This window comes from Rattus norvegicus, chromosome 5 (assembly GCF_021556685.1).
Source record: "Rattus norvegicus strain SHRSP/BbbUtx chromosome 5, alternate assembly SHRSP_T2T, whole genome shotgun sequence".
Classification (NCBI taxonomy): domain Eukaryota; kingdom Metazoa; phylum Chordata; class Mammalia; order Rodentia; family Muridae; genus Rattus; species Rattus norvegicus.
The window spans coordinates 43,378,236-43,400,735 of NC_141538.1; the positions used below are offsets into that span (position 1 = coordinate 43,378,236).

The 22,500-nt window shown below is 37.7% G+C and overlaps 1 protein-coding gene across 2 annotated transcripts in view; it reads left to right on the plus strand.

Moving 5' to 3' along the window:
* Positions 1–22,500, plus strand: part of Mms22l (MMS22-like, DNA repair protein) — a 115,946-nt gene that overhangs the window by 7,276 nt on the left and 86,170 nt on the right. For both annotated transcript variants that reach the window (XM_087548841.1, NM_001135780.1), the window contains 4 exon segments: positions 1,283–1,373; positions 3,416–3,546; positions 4,352–4,465; positions 19,647–19,820. In XM_087548841.1, the coding sequence (XP_087404967.1) occupies positions 1,283–1,373; positions 3,416–3,546; positions 4,352–4,465; positions 19,647–19,820 (510 nt within the window).

Sequence of the window (22,500 nt, forward strand, 5' to 3'; positions counted from 1 at the left end):
CCAATTGAACATCCAAAATATTTACATTAGAGATATTACTTATTAGATATTATATAGTACAAATAGTTTCTTCTATTTCTTTTTTCCTACCAATTAACCTGAATTTTCCAGATGATTGAGGGTTCGTGTGTGTGTGTGTGTGTTTGTGTGTGTGTGTGTGTGACTATATTTGTTGATTTTCTTTTTATGTCGTGTTATTTATGCTGTTAAAAAGCACTTTGGTTTCTACATTTATAGCTGCCATTCATTTCTTTTAAAATATGTAGGGGCAGGACTAAAGAGATGCCTCAGAGGTTTAAGAGCCTGGGCTGCTCTTCCAGAAGACCTGGGTTTGATTTCCAGCAATCACATGATGGCTCACAGGCATCTGTAACTCCAGTTCCAGGGAATCTGATGTCCTCTTCTGGTCTCCATGGTCACTAAGCATGCATATGGTGCATATGCCTACATGCAAGCAAAACACCTGTACATATTATAATTTAAAAAATATGTAGGGAAATAGAATACCTGATACTAGTTTCTGTAAATGGATGTAAATATTATTAGTGAGTTACATTTTCCTCATTGATTTGAGATGTCATATTTATTTACCTCTTCCCTGTTCTACTAGTTTTGTCCCTGCGTTCCACTATGCTATTAGTCTAGCATATTAGTTTGTAATGACAAGGAAAAGCCCTTGTCTTTTTTTTCTAGCTATTTCAGTGGAACTTGTTAATGCCCCTTGTTTTTACTGTGATACTTAGTATTGACAGGTGGTAACCCAGCATAGCTAAGAGCTAAAAATTCTGACTTGATTTTGATAGAATTGTTTGAATGCTTAATCATGGATTGAGAGGTAAAATTCTTTAACTTTGTGAAGATGACCATGTGGTTGGTTTGATAGTCTGAAGTTCGTCTCTTTATCTCTTATTACTATGCACTCTCTGTATAACTCACTTTAATATGCATTAAAGAACATTTCTTAGATAAGTTCTAAGGCAAGAACTACATCTAAAGATTTCCTAGCAGCCCCATGGCTAAGTAGAATCAGCGGTTGGTTGGAAGGGGTTTGTACTGTCCAGTCTATTCAGCCATCTCAAGTGTATGCCCGTATTGAACCAGAAAGAAAAAAGTGTATCCTTTCAAGGATCTCCAGTGAGAGAATTCTCTAGTCAAAGGCAAGGTTTTTTCCTGAGATTTTCAATGGTTGGCTCTTTATCTGTATGCCTGGAGTTCTGTGATGTGATGCAAAATACCGAGTGAAGTATGGATTTTAATTCGTACTTGATGATGTCATTTACAGCTCTTCCCTCCATCATGGCATTTATTACATCTCTTCTTAGACACCCATTGGCTGGTGTTGGAAATACTGCACATGCTGGGAGAAAAATTAAGTGAGTTTATGAGTTTCTGTCTTAATTCTTTTTAAAAATTCCAAGGATCAATTGGTTGATTCTCTTTAAAAATCCTAAGATTGAACTATTGATTGAGTAATTCATTCTTCATTCATAATTTTAGAATGGAATTAGTCAGCTGAGAGTCTGGCATATGGTCTGTAATCCCAGCTCATAGGAAGCTGAGGCAGGGGATTATGAAGTCAGCCTGGATTATATGCTGAGTTTTGGTTCAGCCTGAATTATGTAGTAAGACCCTGGTCAAAAGAAAATAAACAATTATACTAAGTTATAAGTACTTGGTGATGTTTAAAAAAAAGTAGATAAGTGTTTATGCCTCTGTCTCACCCAAGGTGTATATCTTTCATTTAGCAGATTGTGTACAAGTGTATGTGTGCTTTTGTGTGTGTGCTAGACAAGGTTTGTTTTGAGACAGTTTTTTGGTTTTGGTTTTAGTTTTGTTTTTTTGTTTTTTTGTTTTTTTGTTTTGTTTGTTTTGTTTTTTTCTGTGTAGCCCTGGCTGTCCTGGAACTCCCTCTGTAGATCAGACATGCCTCAAACTCACAGATATTCCCCTGCCTCTGCCTCCCAGGTGCTACATTTAAAGGTGTGCATCACAACTGTCTGGCTGAAACAAAGTCTCTTACTGACTTAACCTGGACATGCCAACTTGCCCTGAATCTTCCTTCCCTACCGTTGGATTATAGGCCCTTGGTGGCTTTTGCTGGGTTCCTGTAGTGATGCCGCAGCATTTTAACCAACAAGATACCTCCCCAGCTCCCATTTAGCAGCTTCTGAGAGATCTATTTGTGAAAGTACCTGTGGCTCTTTTTTGTCCAAGTCTGAGTGCTTCAGATCCACTATAGTTATTTAGCCATGTCTGCCTTTAATATTGTAAATAATGTTTCCCAGAAAACACAAATTCATACACCTTTAATCTGTAGACATGTTCTATAACATATTTCCTTAGACATAGAATAGAGCCCTGAAGTTCTGACATTAATTATAGACTGTGTTTCTTTATTTTAGATTCTTGCCAGTAATGGGTTTATGTTGCTAATACATGGAAAGAGATAGCAAATGTCTTTTTTTCTTCAGTGGCTTTCTAGTTATCAGTTAACGTCAACACCTTTACAGAATTTTAATTTTCGGTTATTTGGTCTTTTTGCAAATTTTCTAACTTTTTTTAGAAGTTTATATATACAGATAATAATCTTATATTTCAGATTCTGTGATATATTTTGTTCATTCAGTCTTCTTTTTCTTGAGACAAGAATTTCACTCAACTGTTTACTCTGACTGACCTCAGGGTGGAGAACACACACACACACACACACACACACACACACACACACACACACACACACACACTGCCTTTGGAGTGCTGAGATTAAAGGCATGTCCGTCCATGCTGTGGGGTTTTTTGTTTGTTTGTTTGTTTTGTTTTTTAAATTGCTGTTGGCATTTTAGTTTCCAAAGACATCCATATGTCAATACTTAGTTTTTGTTTATGTATATAACTGCATGGACACAGTGCATTCACAGATTCATAATGACTGTTCCATCGATTTACAACAAGATTCAAGTAGACACACTGTGATGTAGGTACAGGTTCTGGTTATTGTTTCCCTCGGTTTGCTCTCTCTTATGCCATGAAACAGTTATTCGTGCTACACATACCAGCATCAATTAAAAAAAACTAATGTTTTAGCTCTGTTGTCTTAGAGTTGTGGATGAGTACTTTTATGTTTTTCTTTTATTTTAAAGTGGCAGCAATAATGCTTTTCAAAGATGGCCTCATTAATACAAGAGAAGTTAATTAAACTGAATCTAGAATCGGAAAAGTTTTTTTTTTTTTTTTTTTTTTTAGGTAATACATGGATCCATAATTGGTGATTCTCAAATTTAATTTACTTTTAAAAAGACCAAAAATCCTAAAACTGTATTTTACTTTAGAAGAATCCGAAGAGAGAAAATAATTTTTTTCTTGTGAGGATTAATACAATCTGAGGTTTTAAAGTAGATTTTATTTTCTTTTGCAGAACAAGTTGTTTATGGTCGTCAGTTCATTAGTCAGGCGGGCGACAGTTTAACCAATGTCAGCCTCTTTGAAGAACATTGTGAACATCTTTTCTGTGACTTAATATGCCTGTCACTCAACAGATATGACAAGGTAATGCTTTAAGAGTTATTAATATATGTGGTTAATACATAAGAACTTGAAATAGTTTCCATGTTAATGTTTCTTGTTTTGTATTTGGTTACTAATATCTGGGAGCTAGATGTGGCAAGAATTTTGATATGAATGTTAATTTTTAAAGTGGTACGTTAAAATAGTACACATTAATAAAATAAATATATATATATTACATAATGCTCAAATCAGGTTAAATATTTACCAAATCTTTATGGTCAAAACATTCTTGTAATTATGCTCACTTTGTACATCAGTATACTGGAACTTTTATTCTGCCAAGTTGTAGGTTAAAGCATGTTTACTCTGCCTTATAATGAATGCAAGTTTATTTCTAAATTTCTATCGTGTGTGTGTGTGTGTGTGTGTGTGTGTGTGTGTGTGTGTGTGTGTGTTAGATGGAAAAGATACAAGTAAATAAACTGACTGAGGTTCATTCCACCATCTACAAACAGATGTTGAGTAAAGAATGTTAAACTAGAAGGTACTTGCACTCATGCCCTTTTTACTTTCTTTAGCTGCTATTACACAGTTAGGACTGTTTTAGTAGTTGTGACAGAGCTTATTTCTAACAGAATCTTAAATGTGTACTGCTTGGCTAATGCTTAAAAAGTTTTCTTTTTTGTTTCTTTAGCTGAAAATTAGGTTTATCATGTACTTTGTTTGTAAAAGGAACTTTTTTTTTAAGTTAGCGAAATGATACTTTTTCTTAAATTGAGAAAATATTTTAACTCTTTATAGTAATCATCTATGTGACATGTAAATAGCTCTGCTTCTTTTTTAGGTTATGCCTTCAGAAGCATTAATGATTAGTCACTACCCATGCTCCTGTGTTAAAGAATTATGGGTTCTACTTATTCATCTTCTAGACCACAGAAGTAAATGGTCTGCTGCAGAAGTAAGTTGGAAAATTGATATTTGCTTGTTGTGACTAGTTTGTATGTTAAATTCCTTATGTAGGAGAATGGCTGCACATACATAGTATTATATTTGCATACCTGACTATTCTGCTGTATTAGTCTGTATCTTCCAGAGAATGTGCATCAGTAGATATATAAGGTCGTTATAAGAGATTGACTAACATAGTTATAGAAGCTGATCCTGGCATGTATGTGGAACCTGGCAACCCAGGAGAACTGTCTATACAAGTTTCAGTTTGAGTCCAAAGTCCTGAAAGCCTGAGAGCTGGCAGATGTAGTCCCATTGCAAGTTTGAAGGAAAAATAACTCACTACACCAACTTGAAGAAGTCTTCCTTAATCTTGAGGGCAGCTTTTTAATTTCAGTAACATGTCTGGTTAAATGGAGGGATTCACACACATTAAGGAGGGCAATCTGTTTTACCGAGTCTACTAATTTAAATGTCAACTTCAGAAAATTTAAAAATGTGTATCCAGTATAATATTTAATCTATTATCTGGGGACTTGTGCCTAATCAAGTTGACACAACAAATATTTTACATTGTGTGTGTGTGTGTGTGTGTGTGTGTGTGTGGTGTGTATGTGTATGTGTGTGTACACATAGTAGAAATAGGAAGAATCCTAAAGTAATATGATTTCCCTAATACATTGTGAAATGAAATGAGCAGAATGCAAAGGATTATAGTATATCATTTTATGTAGGAAAGCAGAGAAAAGGGTGTGTGAGCACATATGCCAGTATACTCAAGATATACTGGAATGACAAGAAGCCATGGGTCTTGGTGAATTAAAACCATAAATTGCTGGGTGCTAATGTAGAAGTTTATCAGCAGTAGGGCGGGAGCCAGAGATAGATCTGCTCTGTCTGTCTCTGCCTAGTGGCTCTGCACTAGGGAGCCTGAGGAGTTATTTTCAGAGAGCTCTTCTAAAGTGCAGCTGGAGTTCCCGACTTCACCTCAGAAAAGCATTTCAAGATGAGGCAGTACAAAGGAGAGTTGGAGTTGTTTTGTTTTGTTTTTTAAGGTTATAATTGTATCATTTAACTCCAAACCTTATCAACCCCCCATGCCTTTCTCATTCAGATTCACAGAATCTTTTTCTTTATTGTGGTTGCATATATATTTGTGTGTGTTGGTACTTTTCTCTGGGGAAGACTTTTTCCCCACTGTTACCATTCCTTAGTTGCCTGTAACTCTTTCTGTAGGGTTGAATTCTCCTGAGCTTTCCCTCCACACTAGTATGTCTCTTGGTGTCATTCTTGTTCTTGTTCCGACTGTATCTAGGCAGCTATGTTGAGGACAGGTGTAGCTTCTCTGGCACAGCAAACTTCCTGTTTCTCTGACTCTTAACAATCTTTTCATCACCACCATCCTCTTCTGAAACGATCCCTGATCTTTATTTAGGTGCATTAATTTGTTGTAGATGTCATCAGATGGGACTGGGATCCACCACTTTGCATTTTTTCAGTTGTGTTGTTGTAATAGTCCCCATTTGTTTGGATGATAAGTTTCTTTTGCAGGAGTGAAAATAGATGTATTTGTGGGTATAAGAACAGAATTTTAGACTGTAGTTACATATTAAGTGTGGGGCAGTTGTAGTTTTGTCTTCGATTTATGATTACACTAGCCCAGATAAGTTGACTAGGTTTCCAGTACCAGGTGTGATTTCCTTCTGCGCGGGTCTTAAGTGTCGTTTCTGTTTCTGTCCTGCAGAAACGAGTGACACCAGGACGTTCTTCTCAAAGCGGTTTATTCAGGAACCTTACAACATGAAAATAGGAATCTTTCTTTTCTTTTCTTCTCTCTCCTCCCAACCTGTGAGCACACTCCCTTATATCCTCCCTCAACTCCACCTCCTCAGTCCAGACTGTGTAATCTCAGTTCATAGGTTCACGTCACATGGCCTGATCTTGCGTCATGGTGCGCCCGCTCTGCTCTCACAATGGACGTGGCTAGTTTCAGGTGTGTGAGGAAGTCAGGTGCTAGTCATGAGACTTACCTGCAGTCCCGGGCGCCATCTTGGGACTGCCGCCACACCCGCTCCCCACACTTAAGTCTAGAGAGCTCTTGGGTACTGCCAGGGTATGTGTATCAGTACTACACCCTTATGGCTTTCATCCCTTTTGGTTGATGTAGTTCATAGTTGTCAGAGTTGGTAGACCTATTGGTTGCTTCCTTCAGCTGGAAGCTAGCATGGAGCCTTCAGGTACCATGAAAGCTACTCCTTAGGGAGGAGGCCTTTGGGTAAGATAGCCCTTGGGTCCTTTGTCCCCTGTGTGTCAAGCATGTCATGTCTTCAGTTTTTTAAAGGTGTATCTTCTTCCATTGGTGTGGAAGTGACCAAGGGAGTCTCATGTGCAAACCTGAACAACAATTCAAAAGAGGGCTTCTCATGCCTTGTATTGAGGATTTTCTTTGTTTGTTTAGATATCATATTAGTCAAGAATTTCTAAAGATACAGAATTAATAAAATGAGTCTCTATATAAGAGTTTATTCGAGGGGCTTACACTTATAGTTCAGCTATTCCAACAATTGCTGTCTCCTGATAGAAAGTCCATGAATCCAGTAGTTGTTCAGCCTGGGTCTGGATAACTGTCTCAGCTAGTTTTCAGTATATTCCAGAATTCCAAAATAGACTCTTAATACAAGTGAGAGAATAAACTCACCTGCAAGAATGAGGGCAAGCAGGCAGCGAGCAAGAGCTTCTTTTTTTTCATGTTTATATGGGTACTACTGGAAGGCTTGGCCCATGTTTAGTGTAGATCTTCCCCCTTCAAATGATTCAAGTCCCTCACAGGTTTATCCAGGTTTCAGTTAATTCTAGATGGAGTCAAGTTGTAACCAAGAGTAGTCATCACATGTCTACCCCTTGTCGATTTGACACATAATCGTATCTCCTTATGTTATGCTTAATTTCCAAATGAAAATAATAACTAGACCATAATTATGTCTACTGTGATATAACGACCAATATATAACCGTAAACACATTACATGTTTTAGAATAGGTGGCAATGTCCCTTGAAGGACATCCTTTTAGTATATCAAAACTTGAAAGTGGTAACTACTGATGTTCTCTCCATTGATGTTATAAACCATGAGAAAGACATTGAGGAAAGAAAATACAAATACCTGCGCAAACACATTTTTAACAAAATATTGTAGCATGGAGTTTGGCTACTCCGTTTTTTGCTCCCGGCAGGTCATGCTTCCAGCCACCTGCCCCACAGCGATTTGGATATGAGAATGAAAGACACACACACACACACACACACACACACACACACACACACACACACACACACACACCAGTCATGGCGATTCTCTCTCCTCCCCTGCATCCTCCCCTGCTCCCAGTCTCCCTTTTCCCAGCCATTGGCTGCTGTCATCTTTAATGATGGTCAAACACCAATTGGGGACAAGGTCCTTCAGCGTTTGGTCATGTAGATTACCCATTAAATCTGTAGACCAGGATGGTCTAGAACTTACAAAGATCCACCTACATACCTCTACCTCCTGTGTTCTGGGATTAAAGGCCTGTGCTACTACCGCCTGACTTTTTTTTTTTTTAAATACCTTAATTCTTTAAAGTTTATTATTTTAGATTTCATGTCTTGGGATTTATCTGGAGTTAAGATAATTGGCAAACATTTTTTATAGGACTCCATCTGAAGCAGAGTAACAGGTATTTCTTTAAATTTTTTTTTTTCCTGAAAGATCTGGGAGATGGACTTTTTTATTTCTGTGTCTGATATGAAAAGAGAAGGCTAGGTGGAAAAGAGGACATGTGGGTCAGGTTGAGTCTAGAGATTGGCTATGGATTAGGTTAATGATGTCAAGCAGACATAGAGTAGCTGATTTGCATGGTCCGTTGTGGTCCAGACCTGGATTTGGGTGTAAATCTGAGCATTTTGGGGAACAGGAGGAGGGCAGGATCAGGTGGATTCACCAGGCTAAACCTGGAGAAGGGTGTATTGGATCTGGCTGAGTGGTAGATATTGGTGGAAGGAGGCCTTGGAGTTGCTTATTGTGCAGGCAGCATGGCTAGATTAGGTTTGGGTACTGGAAAGGGACCCAAAATCTATCTGGGGCATTGTGAAAAGGAAGAATTAAGTGTATTCACTGAACTAGCTAATGGAGAAGGATGTACAGGACAGAGTTAAGTGGTTTTTATTTGTTTGTTCTGTTGTAAGCATAGGCATTAGGAAAAGGCACTTAGGCAAAGTCTACAAGTCACTCAAGAGCACAAGTATGGTCTTCTCAAGAGCAAGTAACCCTTAAGTAGCTTAATAATAGCTATGTGTGTATGATTTTTGAGACTTTTGATACTACATCTCAAAGTGTTGTAAAAGGAGCTTAATTTAGTTCTGAATGCGTATCGTTCATTTAAATGAGTTCATACAGTAAATAATTCCAGATGTGCTTCTATGATATTACTGCTTTTAGAGTAAAATTCAAAGTCACAGGGAACCTGGGGGGATGTGGAGTTAAAAAGTATGTTGTTACTCTAAGCACAATCTCAATCTTCTAGTGCTCCAACCCTTTAATATACTTCCCCATGTTGTGGTGGCCCCAACCATAAGTTTATTTTTGTTACCACTTTATAGGTCTAATTTTGCTACTGTTAGGAATTGTAATGCCAAATATCTGTGTTTTCTGATGGCCTTAGGCAACCCCAATCGTTTGACTCTCCAGAGGTCACAACCAACAGGTTGAAAACCACTGATTTGTATAGTTTTGTGAAATTCTCAGAAAACTGCAGGTTTATATATGGGGAAGTCCAAAGCTGTACTCAAATATAAACCTTAAGCTGTGTTCTTTTCTACTTTACCTTTCTTAACTCGAAATATCTTCGAAATATCTCTTCCAAAAAAGAAATTCTGTTTCTATACTGGAAATATTCATAGCTATGCTAACCATGCTTGAACTTTTTAAATGTTTATATTTACTCTTTGAGTGTTTCATACAATATAAATTTGAGCGTATGCTTTCTTTCCTCTTCCCGAATTCCTTCCAGATCCTTCCCTACCTTGCTATACACCCAATTTCATGTTCTTTCTCTTAAAAAAAAAAAAAGGTACACACACACACATACACATACACACTCCAACATCACCAACAACATAAGAGTTCAGTTTGCATTGTCTTACTCCTCCAAGCATGGGGCTGCTGTTGACTGTAGTTGATAGCCAGTGTCACTCCATTACAAGTGCTGGACCCCTCTCCTGCAGCTTTCAGTTGTAAAATGCTGCTTGACTAGAGGTGAACCTTGTGTGCATTTGCTCTCCTCAGTGCTGGAATTTTCTCAGACTTGAGCTTTTGCAGGTCTTGTTCACGGTGTCACACTCTGTTGTGCTGGTCATTTGACTCTAAACTGGGAGCAATCCTCAAACATGAGTGAGGGTCTTTTTTCCCCCTCATGTTCCCTTAAATGTCTCTCTCTTGCTACCCTGCTTCAGGTGGCTTTTCATATATCTCTAATTTTAGAATCATGTTAGTGTTCCCTATGCACAAAAGTAGTGTATTTAGAAAGTGCACGAAGCAGAATATAAAAAGAAATAATTGAAGCCACTTATTTCAAATGAATAAAAACACAGTACAGAGGTTGAAAATAATAATCTAGATAGTGTTAGAATATACCGATTTGACTGTGTACTTACACTGCTAAACAGAATTTTATAAAGACCCATAAACAACAGGATTTCACTATTTAGCCCAGGCTATCTTGGAACTTGTACTCTTATCTGCCTCAGCATTCTAATTATAGATGTGAACCACCATGCCATGCTAACAATGAAATCGTGTGTGTGTGTGTGTGTGTGTGTGTGGTGTGTGTGGTGTGTATGTGTGGTGTGTATGTGTGGTGTGTGGGTGTGTGTGTGTGGTGTGTATGTGTGTGTGTGTGTGTGTGTGTGTGTTTCAATAGTGCCTTATTCTCATAGTGGATTGCCATTCCCTGGGATCAGTTCAGAAAATAACTCCTGCAATAATCCTACCTTTCTCTTATATCTTAACTTGCTATTTTTTTTAGGAGATACTTTATTTAAATTTCAAATGTTATCCCCTTTCCAGGTTTCCCCTCTGGAAACCCCCTATTCCATTCCCCCTCCCCCTGCTTCTATGAGTGTCCTCCCCCAACCACCCACCCACCCACTCCTGCCTCCCCACCCTAGTATTTCCCTACACTGTGGCATCGAGCATCCAGAGGACTAAAGGCTTCCTCTCTTATTGATACCAGATAAGGCCATTCTCTGCTACATATGCAGCTGGAGCTTTGGGTCCCTGCATGTGTACTCTATGGGTGGTGGTCTCTGAAAGCTCCAGGGGCTCTCGTTGGTTAATATTGTTCTTCCTAAGGGTTGCAAAGCCTTTCTGCTTCTTCCCTTCTTTCTCTAACTCCTCCTTTGGAAACCTAATTAATGCTCAGTCCAATGGTTGGCTGCAAGCTTCCACCTCTGTATTTGTCAGACTATGGCAGAGCCTCTCAGGAGACAGCTATATCAGGCTCCTGTCAGCAAGTACTTCTTGGCATCTGCAATATTATCTGAGTTTGGTGTCTGTATATGGGATGGATCCACAAGTGGAGTAGTCTGTGGATGGCCTCTCCTTCAGTCTTAGCTCCATACTTTGTCTCCATATTAATCCCCTTGAGTATTTTTGTTCCCTCTTCTAAGAAGGACCAAAGCATCCACACTTTGATCCTACTTCTTCTTGAGCTTCATGTGGCCTGTGGATTTATCTTGGGTATTCTAAGCTTGTGGGCTAATATCCACTTATCAGTGAGTGCATATCATGTGCGTTTTGCTGTGGTCGAGTTACCTCACTCAGGCTGATACTTTTTACTTCCATCCATTTGCCTATAAAGTCATTGTTTTTGATAGCTGAGTAGTATTCCATTGTGTAGATGTACCACATTTTCTGGATCCATACCTCTGTTAAAGGGCATCTGGGTTCTTTCCAGCTTCTGGCTATTAAAAATAAGGCTGATATGAACATAATGGAGCATGTATCTTTGTTATATGTTAGAGCATCTTTTGGGTATTTGCCCAAGAGAGGTATAGCTGTGTCCTCAGGCAATGCAATGTCCAATTTTCTGAGGAACCTCCAGACTGATTTCCACAATGGTTGTGCCAGTCTCCAATCCCACCAACAATGGAGGAGTGTTCCTCTTTCTCCACATCCTCACCAGAATCTGTTGTCACCTGAAGTTTTGATCTTAGCCATTCTCACTGCTGTGAGGTGAAATCTCAAGGTCGTTTTGATTGCATTTCCCTGATGACAAAGGATGTTGAGCATTTCTTTAGGTACTTCTCAAATTTGATATTCCTCAGCTGAGAATTCTTTCTTTAGCTCTGTACCCCATTTTTTAATAGGGTTATTTGTCTCCCTGCAGTCTAACTTCTTGAGTTCTTTGTATATATTGGATATTAGCCCTCGGTCAGATGTAGGATTGGTAAAGATCTTTTCCCAATCTGTTGGTTGCCGTTTTGTCCTAACAACAGTGTCTTTTGCCTTACAGAAGCTTTGCAGTTTTATGGGGTCCCATTTGTCAATTCTTGATTTTAGAGCATAAGCCATTGGTGTTTTGTTCAGGAAATTTTCCCCAGTGCCCGTGTGATTGAGACTCTTCCCCACTTTTTCTTCTATTAGTTTGAGTGTATCTGGTTTGATGTGGAGGTCCTTGATCCACTTGGACTTAAGCTTTGTACAGGGTGATAAGCATGGATCGATCTGCATTCTGCTGACCTCCAGTTGAACCAGCACCATTTGTTGAAAATGCTATCTTTTTTCCATTGGATGGTTTTTAGCTCCTCTTTTCAAAGATCATGTGACTATAGGTGTGTCGATTCATTCTGGGTCTTCAATTCTATTCCACTAATCTACCTGCCTGTCTCTGTACCAGTACTGTACAGTTTTTATCACTGTTGCTCTGTCAGGGATGGTGATTCCCCCAGAAGTTCGTTTATTGTTGAGTATAGTTTTAACCATCCTGGGTTTTTTGTTATTCCAAATGAATTTGCAAATTGCTCTTTCTAACTCTATGAAGAATTGAGTTGGAGTGTTGATGGGGATTGCATTGAATGCGTAGATTGCTTTTGGCAAAACAAATGGCCATTTTTACTATATTAATCCTGCCAATCCATGAGCATGGGAGATCTTTCCATCTTCTGAGGTCTTCTTCAATTTCTTTTTTCACAGACTTGAAGTTCTTATACAGATCTTTCACTTGCTTGGTTAGAGTCACACCGAGGCATTTTTTGTTATTTGGGACTATTGTGAGGGGTGTCATTTCCCTAATTTCTTTCTCGGCTTGTTTCTCTTTTGTGTAGAGGAAGGCTACTGATTTATTTGAGTTAATTTTATACCTAGCCACTTTGCTGAAGTTGTTTATCAGGTTTAGTAGTTCTCTGGTGGAACTTTGGGGATCACTTAAATATACAATCATATCATCTGCAAATAGTGATATTTTGACTTTTTCTTTTCCATTCTGTATCCCTTTGATCTCCTTTCCTTGTCTGATTGCTTTGGCTAAGAAATCGAGTACTATATTGAATAAGTAGGGAAAGAGTGGGCAGCCTTGTCTAGTCCCTGATTTTAGTTGGATTGCTTCAAGTTTCTCTCCATTTAGTTTAATGTTAGCGACTGGTTTGCCATACATGGCTTTTACTCTGTTTAGGGCCTTGAATTCCTGATCTTTCCAGGACTTTTATCATGAAGGGGTTGTAAATTTTGTCAAATGCTTTCTCGGGCATCTAATGAAATGAGCGTGTGGTTTTTTTCTTTGAGTTTGTTTATATAGTGGATTACGCTTATTGATTTTTATATATTGAACCATCCCTGCATCCCTGGGATGAAAGCCTACTTGATCATGATCATTTTGATGTGTTCTTGGAGTTGGTTTGTGAGAATTTTATTGAATATTTTTGTGTCAATATTCATAATGGAAATTGCTCTGAAGTTCTCTTTCTTTGTTGGGTCTTTGTATGGTTTTGGTATAAAAGTAATTGTGGCTTCGTGGAAGGAATTTGGTAGTGCTCCGTCTGTTTCTATTTTGTGTAATAGTTTGGACGGTATTTGTATGAGGTCTTCTATGAAGGTCTGATAGAATTCTGCACCAAACCCATCTGGTCCTGGGCTTCTTTTGGTTGGGAGAGTTTTAATGACTGCTTCTGTTTCCTTAGGACTGTTTAGTTGGTTTTTCTGATCGTCATTTAACTTTGGTACCTGGTATCTCTCTTGAAAATTATCCATTTCTTCCAGATTTTCCAGTTTTGTTAAGTATAGACTTTTTTAATAGAATCTGATGAATTTTGAATTTCTATTTCTTTTATTATGTTTTCCTTTTCACTTCTGATTTTGTTAAATTGGATACTGTCTCTGCCCCATTTGGTTAGTCTGGCTTAGGGTTTATCTATCTTGTTCATTTTTCTCAAAGAACCAGCTTCTGGGGTTGTTGTTGAATCTTTGTATAGTTTTTTTTTGTTTTTTCCTTCTTGGTTGATTTCAGCCCTGAGCTTATTTCCTGCCTTCTACTCCTCTTGGGTATATTTGTTTCTTTTTGTTCTAAAGCTTGCAGGTATGCCATCAAGGTGCTAGTGTGTGTTCTCTCCAGTTTCTTTTTAGAGGCTCTCCTAGCTATGACTTTTACTCTTTGCACTGCTTTCATTGTGTCCCATAAGTTTGGGTATGCTGTGCCTTCATTTTCATAAATATTTCTTCCTAGAACATGTTATTCTTGAGTGGAGTGTTGTTCAGCTTCCACGTGGAGTTTCTGTTGTTTTTGTTACTGAAGACCAGCCTTAGTCTGTTGTGATCTGATATGATGCATGGGATTATTTCAATCTTCTTGTATCTGTTGAGGCCTGTTTTGTGATCGATTATATGGTCAGTATGTGAGAAGGTACCATGAGGTGCTGAAAATAAGGTATATTCTTTTGTTTTAGGATGAAATGTTCTATAAATATCTGTTAAATCCATTTGGTCCATAATTCCTTATTATTCTTTTTTTTAGATAATTTAGTTATTCATATATGGACATGGTTTCATTATACATCCAAGGCTGGTCTCAATATTGGGTCCTTCTTTTTTTTTCATATTTTAATGAAGATGTACTTTTTTTTTAATTTGCATAGTTACATGTATTTGCATTTTAAATGTTATCTCCTTTACTGGTTCCCTCCTCTCCCATCCCCTTTCTCCTTGCTTCCCTGAGAATGCTCACCTTCCCACCCACTCCCCCTCAACACCTGACATCCCTCTACACTGGGGAAAAGAGCCTTCACAGGACCAAGAGCTTCTCCTCCTATTGATGCCAGACAATGCCATCCTCTGCTACATATGTGGCTAGAGCATGGGTAACCCCCATGTGTACTCTTTTGTTGGTTTAGTCCCTGGGAGCTCTGGGGCATCTGGTTGGTTGGTATTTTTGTTCTTCCTATGGGTTGCAAAGCCCTTCAGCTCCTTCAGTCCTTTCTCTAACTCCTCCGTCAGGGTCCCCACACTCTGTCTCATGGTTAGCTGCAAGCACCTTAATCTGTATGGGTAATGCTCTGGCACAGCCTCTTAGGAGACATCCATATCAGGCTCCTATCAGCAAGCACTTCTTGGCATCAGTAATAGTGACAGGGTTTAGTGGATGCACATGTGATGGATCCCTAGGTGGGGCAGTCTTTGGATGGCCTTTCCGCCAGTCTCTGCTCCACACTTTGTCTCTGTATTTCCTCCTGTGAGTATTTTGTTCCCTTTTCTAAATAGGACTGAAACATCCACACTTTGGTCTTCCTTTTTCTTGAGTTTCATATAGTTTCTGAATTGTATCTTGGGTATTCTAAGCTTTTGGGCTAATAACCACATATCAGTGAGTGCATACCATGTGTTTTGTTTTGGAACTGGGTTACCTCACTCAGGATGATATTTTCTGGGTCCATCCATTTGCCTAAGAATTTTATAAAGTCATTGTTTTTAATAGCTAAGTAGTACTCCATTGTGTAGATGTATCATATTTTCTGTATCCATTCCTCTGTTCAAGGGCATCTGGGTTCTTTCCACCTTATGGCTATTACAAATAAAGATGCTATGAACATAGTGCTACCTGAGTACCCAACTATACCACTCCTGTGCATAATTAAAAGATGCTCAAACATATAACAAGGACACATGCTCTGCTAGCTTCATAGTATCTGTTAGTTTCACTATGTCTCTGTTTAGTTTGTTTCCATGATCTATCCATTGTTTGACAGTGGGTGTTGAAGTCTCCCTCTATTACTGTGTGATGTATATGGTGTGCTTCGAGCTTTAGTAAAGTTTTTTATGAATGTGGGTGCCCTTGCATTTGGAGCATAAATGTTCAGTGTTGAGAGTTCATCTTGTCAGATTTTTCTTTGATGAGTATGAAGTGTCCTTATCTTTTTTGATAGCTTTTGGTTGAAAGTTCATTGTATTCAATATCAGAATTTCTACTCCAGCTTGTTTCTTGGGACCATTCGATTGGAAAAAATTTTTTTCCAGTCTTTTACTCTAAGGTAATGTCTGTCTTTGCCACAGACGTGCGTTTTCTATATGCAGCAAAATTCTGGGTCCTCTTTATGTATCCAGTCAGTTAGTCTTATGTTTTTTTTTTTTTTAAATTGGAAAATTGAGTCCATTTATGTTAAGAATTAAAGAAAATAATTGTTACTTCCTGCAATTTTTGTTTTTAGACCTAGAATTATGTCTGTGTGGGTTTTCCTTTGAGTTTGTTGAAAGATTACTTTATTGCTTTTTCTAGGGTATAGTTTCACTCCTTGTGTTGGGGTTTTCCATCTGTTATCCTTTGTAGGGCCGGTGTTTTGTAATGATATTGTGTAAATTTGGTTGTGTCATGGAATGTCTTGGTTTCCCCATTAATGTTAATTAGGAGTTTTGCAGGGCAGAGTAGCCTGGGTTGGCATTTGTGTTCTCTTATGATCTGTATGACATCTGCCCAGGATCTTGTGGCTTTCACAGTCTCTGGTGAGAAGTCTGGTGTTATTCTGATAGGTCTGCCTTTATATGTTACTTGACTTTTTTCTATTACTGTTTTTAATATTCTTTCTTTACTTTGTGAATTTGGTGTTTTGGGAGGAATTTCTTTTCTGGTCCAGTCTATTTGGAGTTTTCCTTTCTTTAGGTTAGGGAAGTTTTCTACTGTAATTTTTTTGAAGGTATTTACTGACCCTTTAAGTTGGGAATCTTCACTGGCTTTTATACCTATTATCCTTAGGTTTGATCTTCTCATTGTGTCTTGGATTTCCTGGATGTTTTGGGTTAGTAGATTTTTGCATTTTTCATTTTCTTTGACTGTTGTATCAATGTTTTCTATGGTGTCTTCTGCCCTGAGATTCTCTCTTCTATCTCTTGCATTCTGTTGGTGATGCTTGCATCTAAGACTCCTGATCTCTTTCCTAGGTTTTCTATCTCCAGGGTTAGCTCCCTTTGTGCTTTCTTTATTGTTTCTATTTCCATTTTTAGATATGGATGGTTTTGTTCAATTCCTTCACCTGTTTGGTTGTATTTTTCTGTAATTTTTAAGGGAATTTTGTGTTTTCCCTTTAAGGGCTTCTACCTGTTTATCTGTGTTGTTCTGTGTTTCTTTAAGGGAGTTGTTTATGTCCTTCTTAAAGTCCTCCATCATCATGAACTGTGACTTTAAATCTTAGTCTTGCTTTTCTGGTGTGGTGGGGTAGCCAGGATTTGCTGTAGTTGAGAGCTGGGTTCTGCTGATGCTGGTTAGCTTTGGCTTCTCTTCTTCCCCTTGCCTCTCTCCATCTGTTTATCTGGTGTTAGTTGGTCTTGCTGTCTCTGACTGGAGTTTGTCCCTCCCATGGGCCTGTGAGCCTGTTATCTTAGGAGTGAGAGCAGTCCTGGAGACCAGCTCTCTGGGCGGAACTTTGGTCTGGAGAGCTTTGCCATCGTGTTAACTCTGGGGCACAGATGGAGGCTGGAGAGATCCTGTCTGCAGTTGCTTGGAAGTTGCTGATCCCTCGGTCCCTCTTTGACCAGTTTTTGGAGCAAAAAATGTTTGTCTCACCTGTGTATTTAGGAGTGACAGCACTCCTGGGAGACCAGCTTTCTCATGGTGGAGGTAGGGGGAGGGTGGGTTTTGGGTCGAGAGAACTGTGCCACAGGGTTATTTCCAAGCCTTAGATGGAGACAGGCGAAATCTGTTTTAGACATTTTTTATTTTACATTGTTATTTGAGATGCGACAATTTTAGACCTATTTTTAGTCTGTAAGTGACAAAGCTTAAATATGTTGTGGATAATATGATTCAGGCTTGTCACATAATGGGAAGGAGAGAAGCTAGTATAAGCAATGAAATGGTGAATTAGAATAGAGGTAGGTATTGATGTGTGTTTGTATATGTACACTTCCTATCTTTTTCACTAAAAGTAGCCAATTCTAACTACAATGGTGCAGATTGCTGGTATATACAGATTGGTTTCAAAAATGATCACTTTCTAATGAACACCAGCGAGACTTCTTGGAATAATAGTGGTTTTAGACAGGTCCATGAAAGATTAAATTTAGCCAGAAACATCTTATGCCAAATATTGTTTGCTCAAAACATGATGGGACATGTCTGAAGAATACAACCCAAATGAAGATTGCCCTGTATTAGACCTGGGTTAGCTTGACTTGTATAGTTGAAAAGGGTTATAACCTATACAGTACCTATGCTGGTACAAGTAAGTAGGGACAAGGGATTCTTTTCTGGTAAATATAGGTCAAGGAAGCACCAGAAAACCAGTTAGTGTAACTTTTTAAGCAATATTTCTCACTGACTGCTTAGCGTAGTGCAAAAACTTGAGATGAAGATAAGTTACTTCCCTTTTTGTATTGGTTTGGTTTTGTGTTTGCTGAGACAAAATTTTAGTATGGGTAACTGTGATGGTCTCTAAATTGCCTTCTCCCTCAATCTCTGGGATAGTAGATATGTCGTTATTATGATATTATAAGATGCTGAAGTGATTCAGCTTAGGAGTGTTTTATAATGGTACCAGGGAGACTGAGTAAAGATTGTGTATAATATAAAGGAGAGAAACACAAATAGGAAATAAGGAAGCATTTTTTTGTAGTTGGAAAAGGAGGGGAGTAAAACAAATAAAGTAGCAGGAGAATAGTTTTCCATTTTTAATGAAAACTAATCAAATCAAGAAACCCAAAGATCCTGCTTAGTATAACTAAAGAAAGAATCACCTGGTGCGTGGCAGTGAAGTCCTAAAGTTTAAAGACAAAGAGATTAAAGAATGAGGGACTGGGTGTCACATACACAGATTGCTTGGTTTCATTCCTTAGCATCACACAGACAGGAAAAGTAACCATTTGATGGCTGACTTCTTAGCAGCAGAAGAATCAATTCAGTGGAAGTACCGTCTTCATTATAGTCAAACAAATAAAATTACTCATCAGCCAACAAAGGCAAAATAAAGCAGTTTTCAGTAGAACAACATTAAATGCTACAAGGTAGTTCAGGAGAACAGTGCTATTAGAGTAGGAAAGGAGTGGAGTATAGAAAAACAATATAGGAAATAAATAATTTAGTGTAGGCTATAGAGTAAATTTAAGGCCAGCCTGGCAACTTAGCCAGGACCTGCCTCAAAATGAAAAAAAAAAAATCTTTGAAATAGAGCTTAGTGAAAGGGCACTTGCCCGGCAACAGAGTCCTAGGTTTAATTCCCTGAAAAAGAAACTCTCAAATAATAATAATATTAACATGTAAACTGGGTTGGACATGAGTGAGTTGTCTAAGAACAAAATAGCTGCTTTTCTTTTCTAGACATTTGAACATGTCCTGTTATTTTCAAGATCATCATTAAGAATAGGCAGATTAGTAAAAAGTATATGCAACTGAAAAGAAAACATTTCTAAATACAGTAAGTTTGCAAGTAGAAGTTCAGTATAAGACTGTTGGCTTAAACGTTAGTTTTAAAATCATCTGTAAGGATTACCAGATGATATATTTAAAAGATATACTTTTAGAACATTCTATAGGGTGTTGAGAAAAGATACCTTTAAAGCATAAAATACATCAATGTTCATAATTGATGTTCTGTTTTGTGTGTTTATTTCATTATAAACAGGAAAGGTCATTTGAACAGTGTCATAATTTAACTGAATCATGTTCTTTTTGTTTCTATAGTCATTTTGGAATTGGTTGAATAAACTACTTAGAACACTTTTTGAAAAATCAAGTGAGCAAAGAAGACCTGTTTCTATAACCCATGCCAAGGATCCATTAGGCTTTAGTTGGTGGATTAGTGTTCATGTAGCATCATTGTTCCAGATTGATCGCCATGGTGTATTGGATGAAATGGTAAGATTTATATATGCTCAGGTCATAGGGAAATGATTTTTCTTTTGTTTTTTTTCTCTATATAATGTTTCTATAAACATCTACTAATCTTGAAAAATTGAAAATGCATGTTTTTATTGTTTGATAAATGAAAAGCAATTGGTAGAAGTCTTGATCTTCAATCCTGTTTCTGCTCATAAGTACTTGTATGACTTTCAGTAAACTGCTTAGGCCTTTTTGATCCTCTGTTTCCTTGTAGAAAAGTCATGGTTTGCATTGCTCCAAAGTTTTCTTCTAGTCAAAATTCTCCAAGAGTGTCAGAGGGAAAGCATATGTCTTCAGAAATGAATCGGTGGGTTTTGTATGTAATGCAACGAAAGTATTTCTTTTGGGGCTCAAAGTTTCCAGTATTTCTGAACTTTGTTATGGCTTTAAAAAAAAAAAAAAGTCTAGCTTTTTCCTCTAGTAATGGTTTTTATTGGGTATGAAATGCATTTTGCACTTAAAGTGTATTTACTTTTTAGTGTGTTAAAAAGTAGGAGAGAAAATGATATATCAATTTTGTAGGTACAGAAGTAGAGATGCATGGTGATTAAAGGTCACCTTCTTTTATCACTTAGATATACTTGATTGTTTTTAAGAATTCTCCAAAAGATTGTCTTTTAGAGGTAGATAGGATAGGATAGAGATAGAATAACCGTGAGTTCCAATTTACTGTAGGTATTTTATGTTAGCTGACGTTCATCCTATCCGATTTTCACTTTCATTTCCAAGTTACCTCATTAGTAAATTAGTCACTCTTATGCATTACTATAAAGACATACTGGTTGATACCTTCAGAGTAACTATACAGATGCTAGTTTGGATCTGAAATATTTTTAGATCATAAATTTGAAAATTGCCTTGATGCTTTTTCCTCTTTATGATATATTGATATAGCTAGCTGTACCATAGAACGTGGTTATATGGTAGTATGCTTTACTTCACTGGAGAATAATGTGTGAAGGATGGTAAGACGTAATATTGGTTATATGGTTTTCACCAGAGAAATATTGTGCACTGAATTAGATGTTCCAACTTTCCCCATGGTTTGATGTGAAATCTTTACATTTTAAGTATGTTTCAGATGTGATTATTATTTTTATAAGCCTGTAAAAACAAAACAGCATCTCAGTTCTTCTATTAGAAGCTCTAGTTCTTTCAGTCTAGATGAGAATTTGTTATCCTCTTAAAATCTCAGTCAATCTATTTAAAAACCAAACACAATTTAAAGGAAAGAAGTTCTTTTGGGCATTGTAAAATCAATTTTGACTCCTTTTTATACCTAGAACATGGGGTGATCAATCAGGCATTGATGTTCCTTTTTGAAGCGTTTGAAATGGTAACAAAATAAAAGTTATGAGATATAATCTTAAAATGAGAGTTACACAAGTTTCTATACTGGAGGTGGAAAGTAGGAGTGACTGTCTTTCTTTTTCGAGTGGGGCTATTGTTTACAAAGCTTAAGTGAGCACCTTGCTTTCTAATGGTAGAATCAAAAAATGGGAAACATAGGTCCAGATTTATGACCTCTTTGTGACTTGGCTTTTAGAAACTTGACATGTGGGCGTTATTATAGTGAGAGGTAATATGCAGGAAAAATACTGTCCTGCTTAAATTTAAATTATGTAGAAGTAAAATATATTTTTAATTTTACTGGGTTTTTTTTTTTTTTTGGTACTATATTTTCTTATGTTGAATTTGGACACGGTAGTTACCTTTTTCTTTCTTTTTTTTTTTTTAAGACAAAGCTTTTCTCTTTTTCTTTATTGTTGCATGTATTCATATGTATAAATATATAAGTACAACTTGCTGAGTCCACCTAATGATGCTTCTATGCCTATGTGTTTAGGGCTGACCACTTGTTCTTTAATGTTGGATCAGAGAAAGCCTCATCCCTCAAGAAGACCAACTTTTCCTCTCTTAGCAGTCATTAGTTGCTTGTAGCCCTTCATCTTGAGGTTGATCCTTGTACAGTCTTTGTCATCAACCTTCTTTGATACATAGTTTAATTTGCTTAGATTAGAACCATCATGTAGTCTACATTTTCGAAATTATCTGTGTAAGAATTACATTCCTGACATTTTTGTGTCTTAAATGCCTTGATAGGACAATTGAAATGTACTCATTAACACGATTCATTTGTAAAACAAAAACTGAATTGTGTCAACCCTGTCCTGTTCCACATTACTCTGCCAGGGTGTTGACCTTTGCTTTTCTTCATAATGGTCTACAAGTTGTAAAATAGAATAAACCCTTCCCTCCCCTAAGTGCTTTTGGTCATGGTGTTTACCAGAGCAATAGAAAGCAAGCTAGGCATGGATCTCAAGTTGGACCAGTCATTGGTTGGCTACTCTAATAATTGCTGTGCTACCTTTACCCCAGCACATCTAGTAGGCAGGATAAATTGTAGGTTGAAGGTTATGTGGCTGGTGATCCAGGCCCTGTGCTGAAAGTCTTGCTTGGTTACAGGAGTTGGCCAGTTCAGGCTCTCTATACCCCATTGCTCAGAGTCTTTCCTAAGATCATCCTCATAGATTTCATGGGAGTTTCTTTTGTATTAGCTTTCTACCTTGTCCTTGAGATATTCCCCCCCAACCCCCATTCCATTTTCTCTCCCAGTACTCTCTCCATCCTCCCCCTACCTGATTCCTCCTATTCT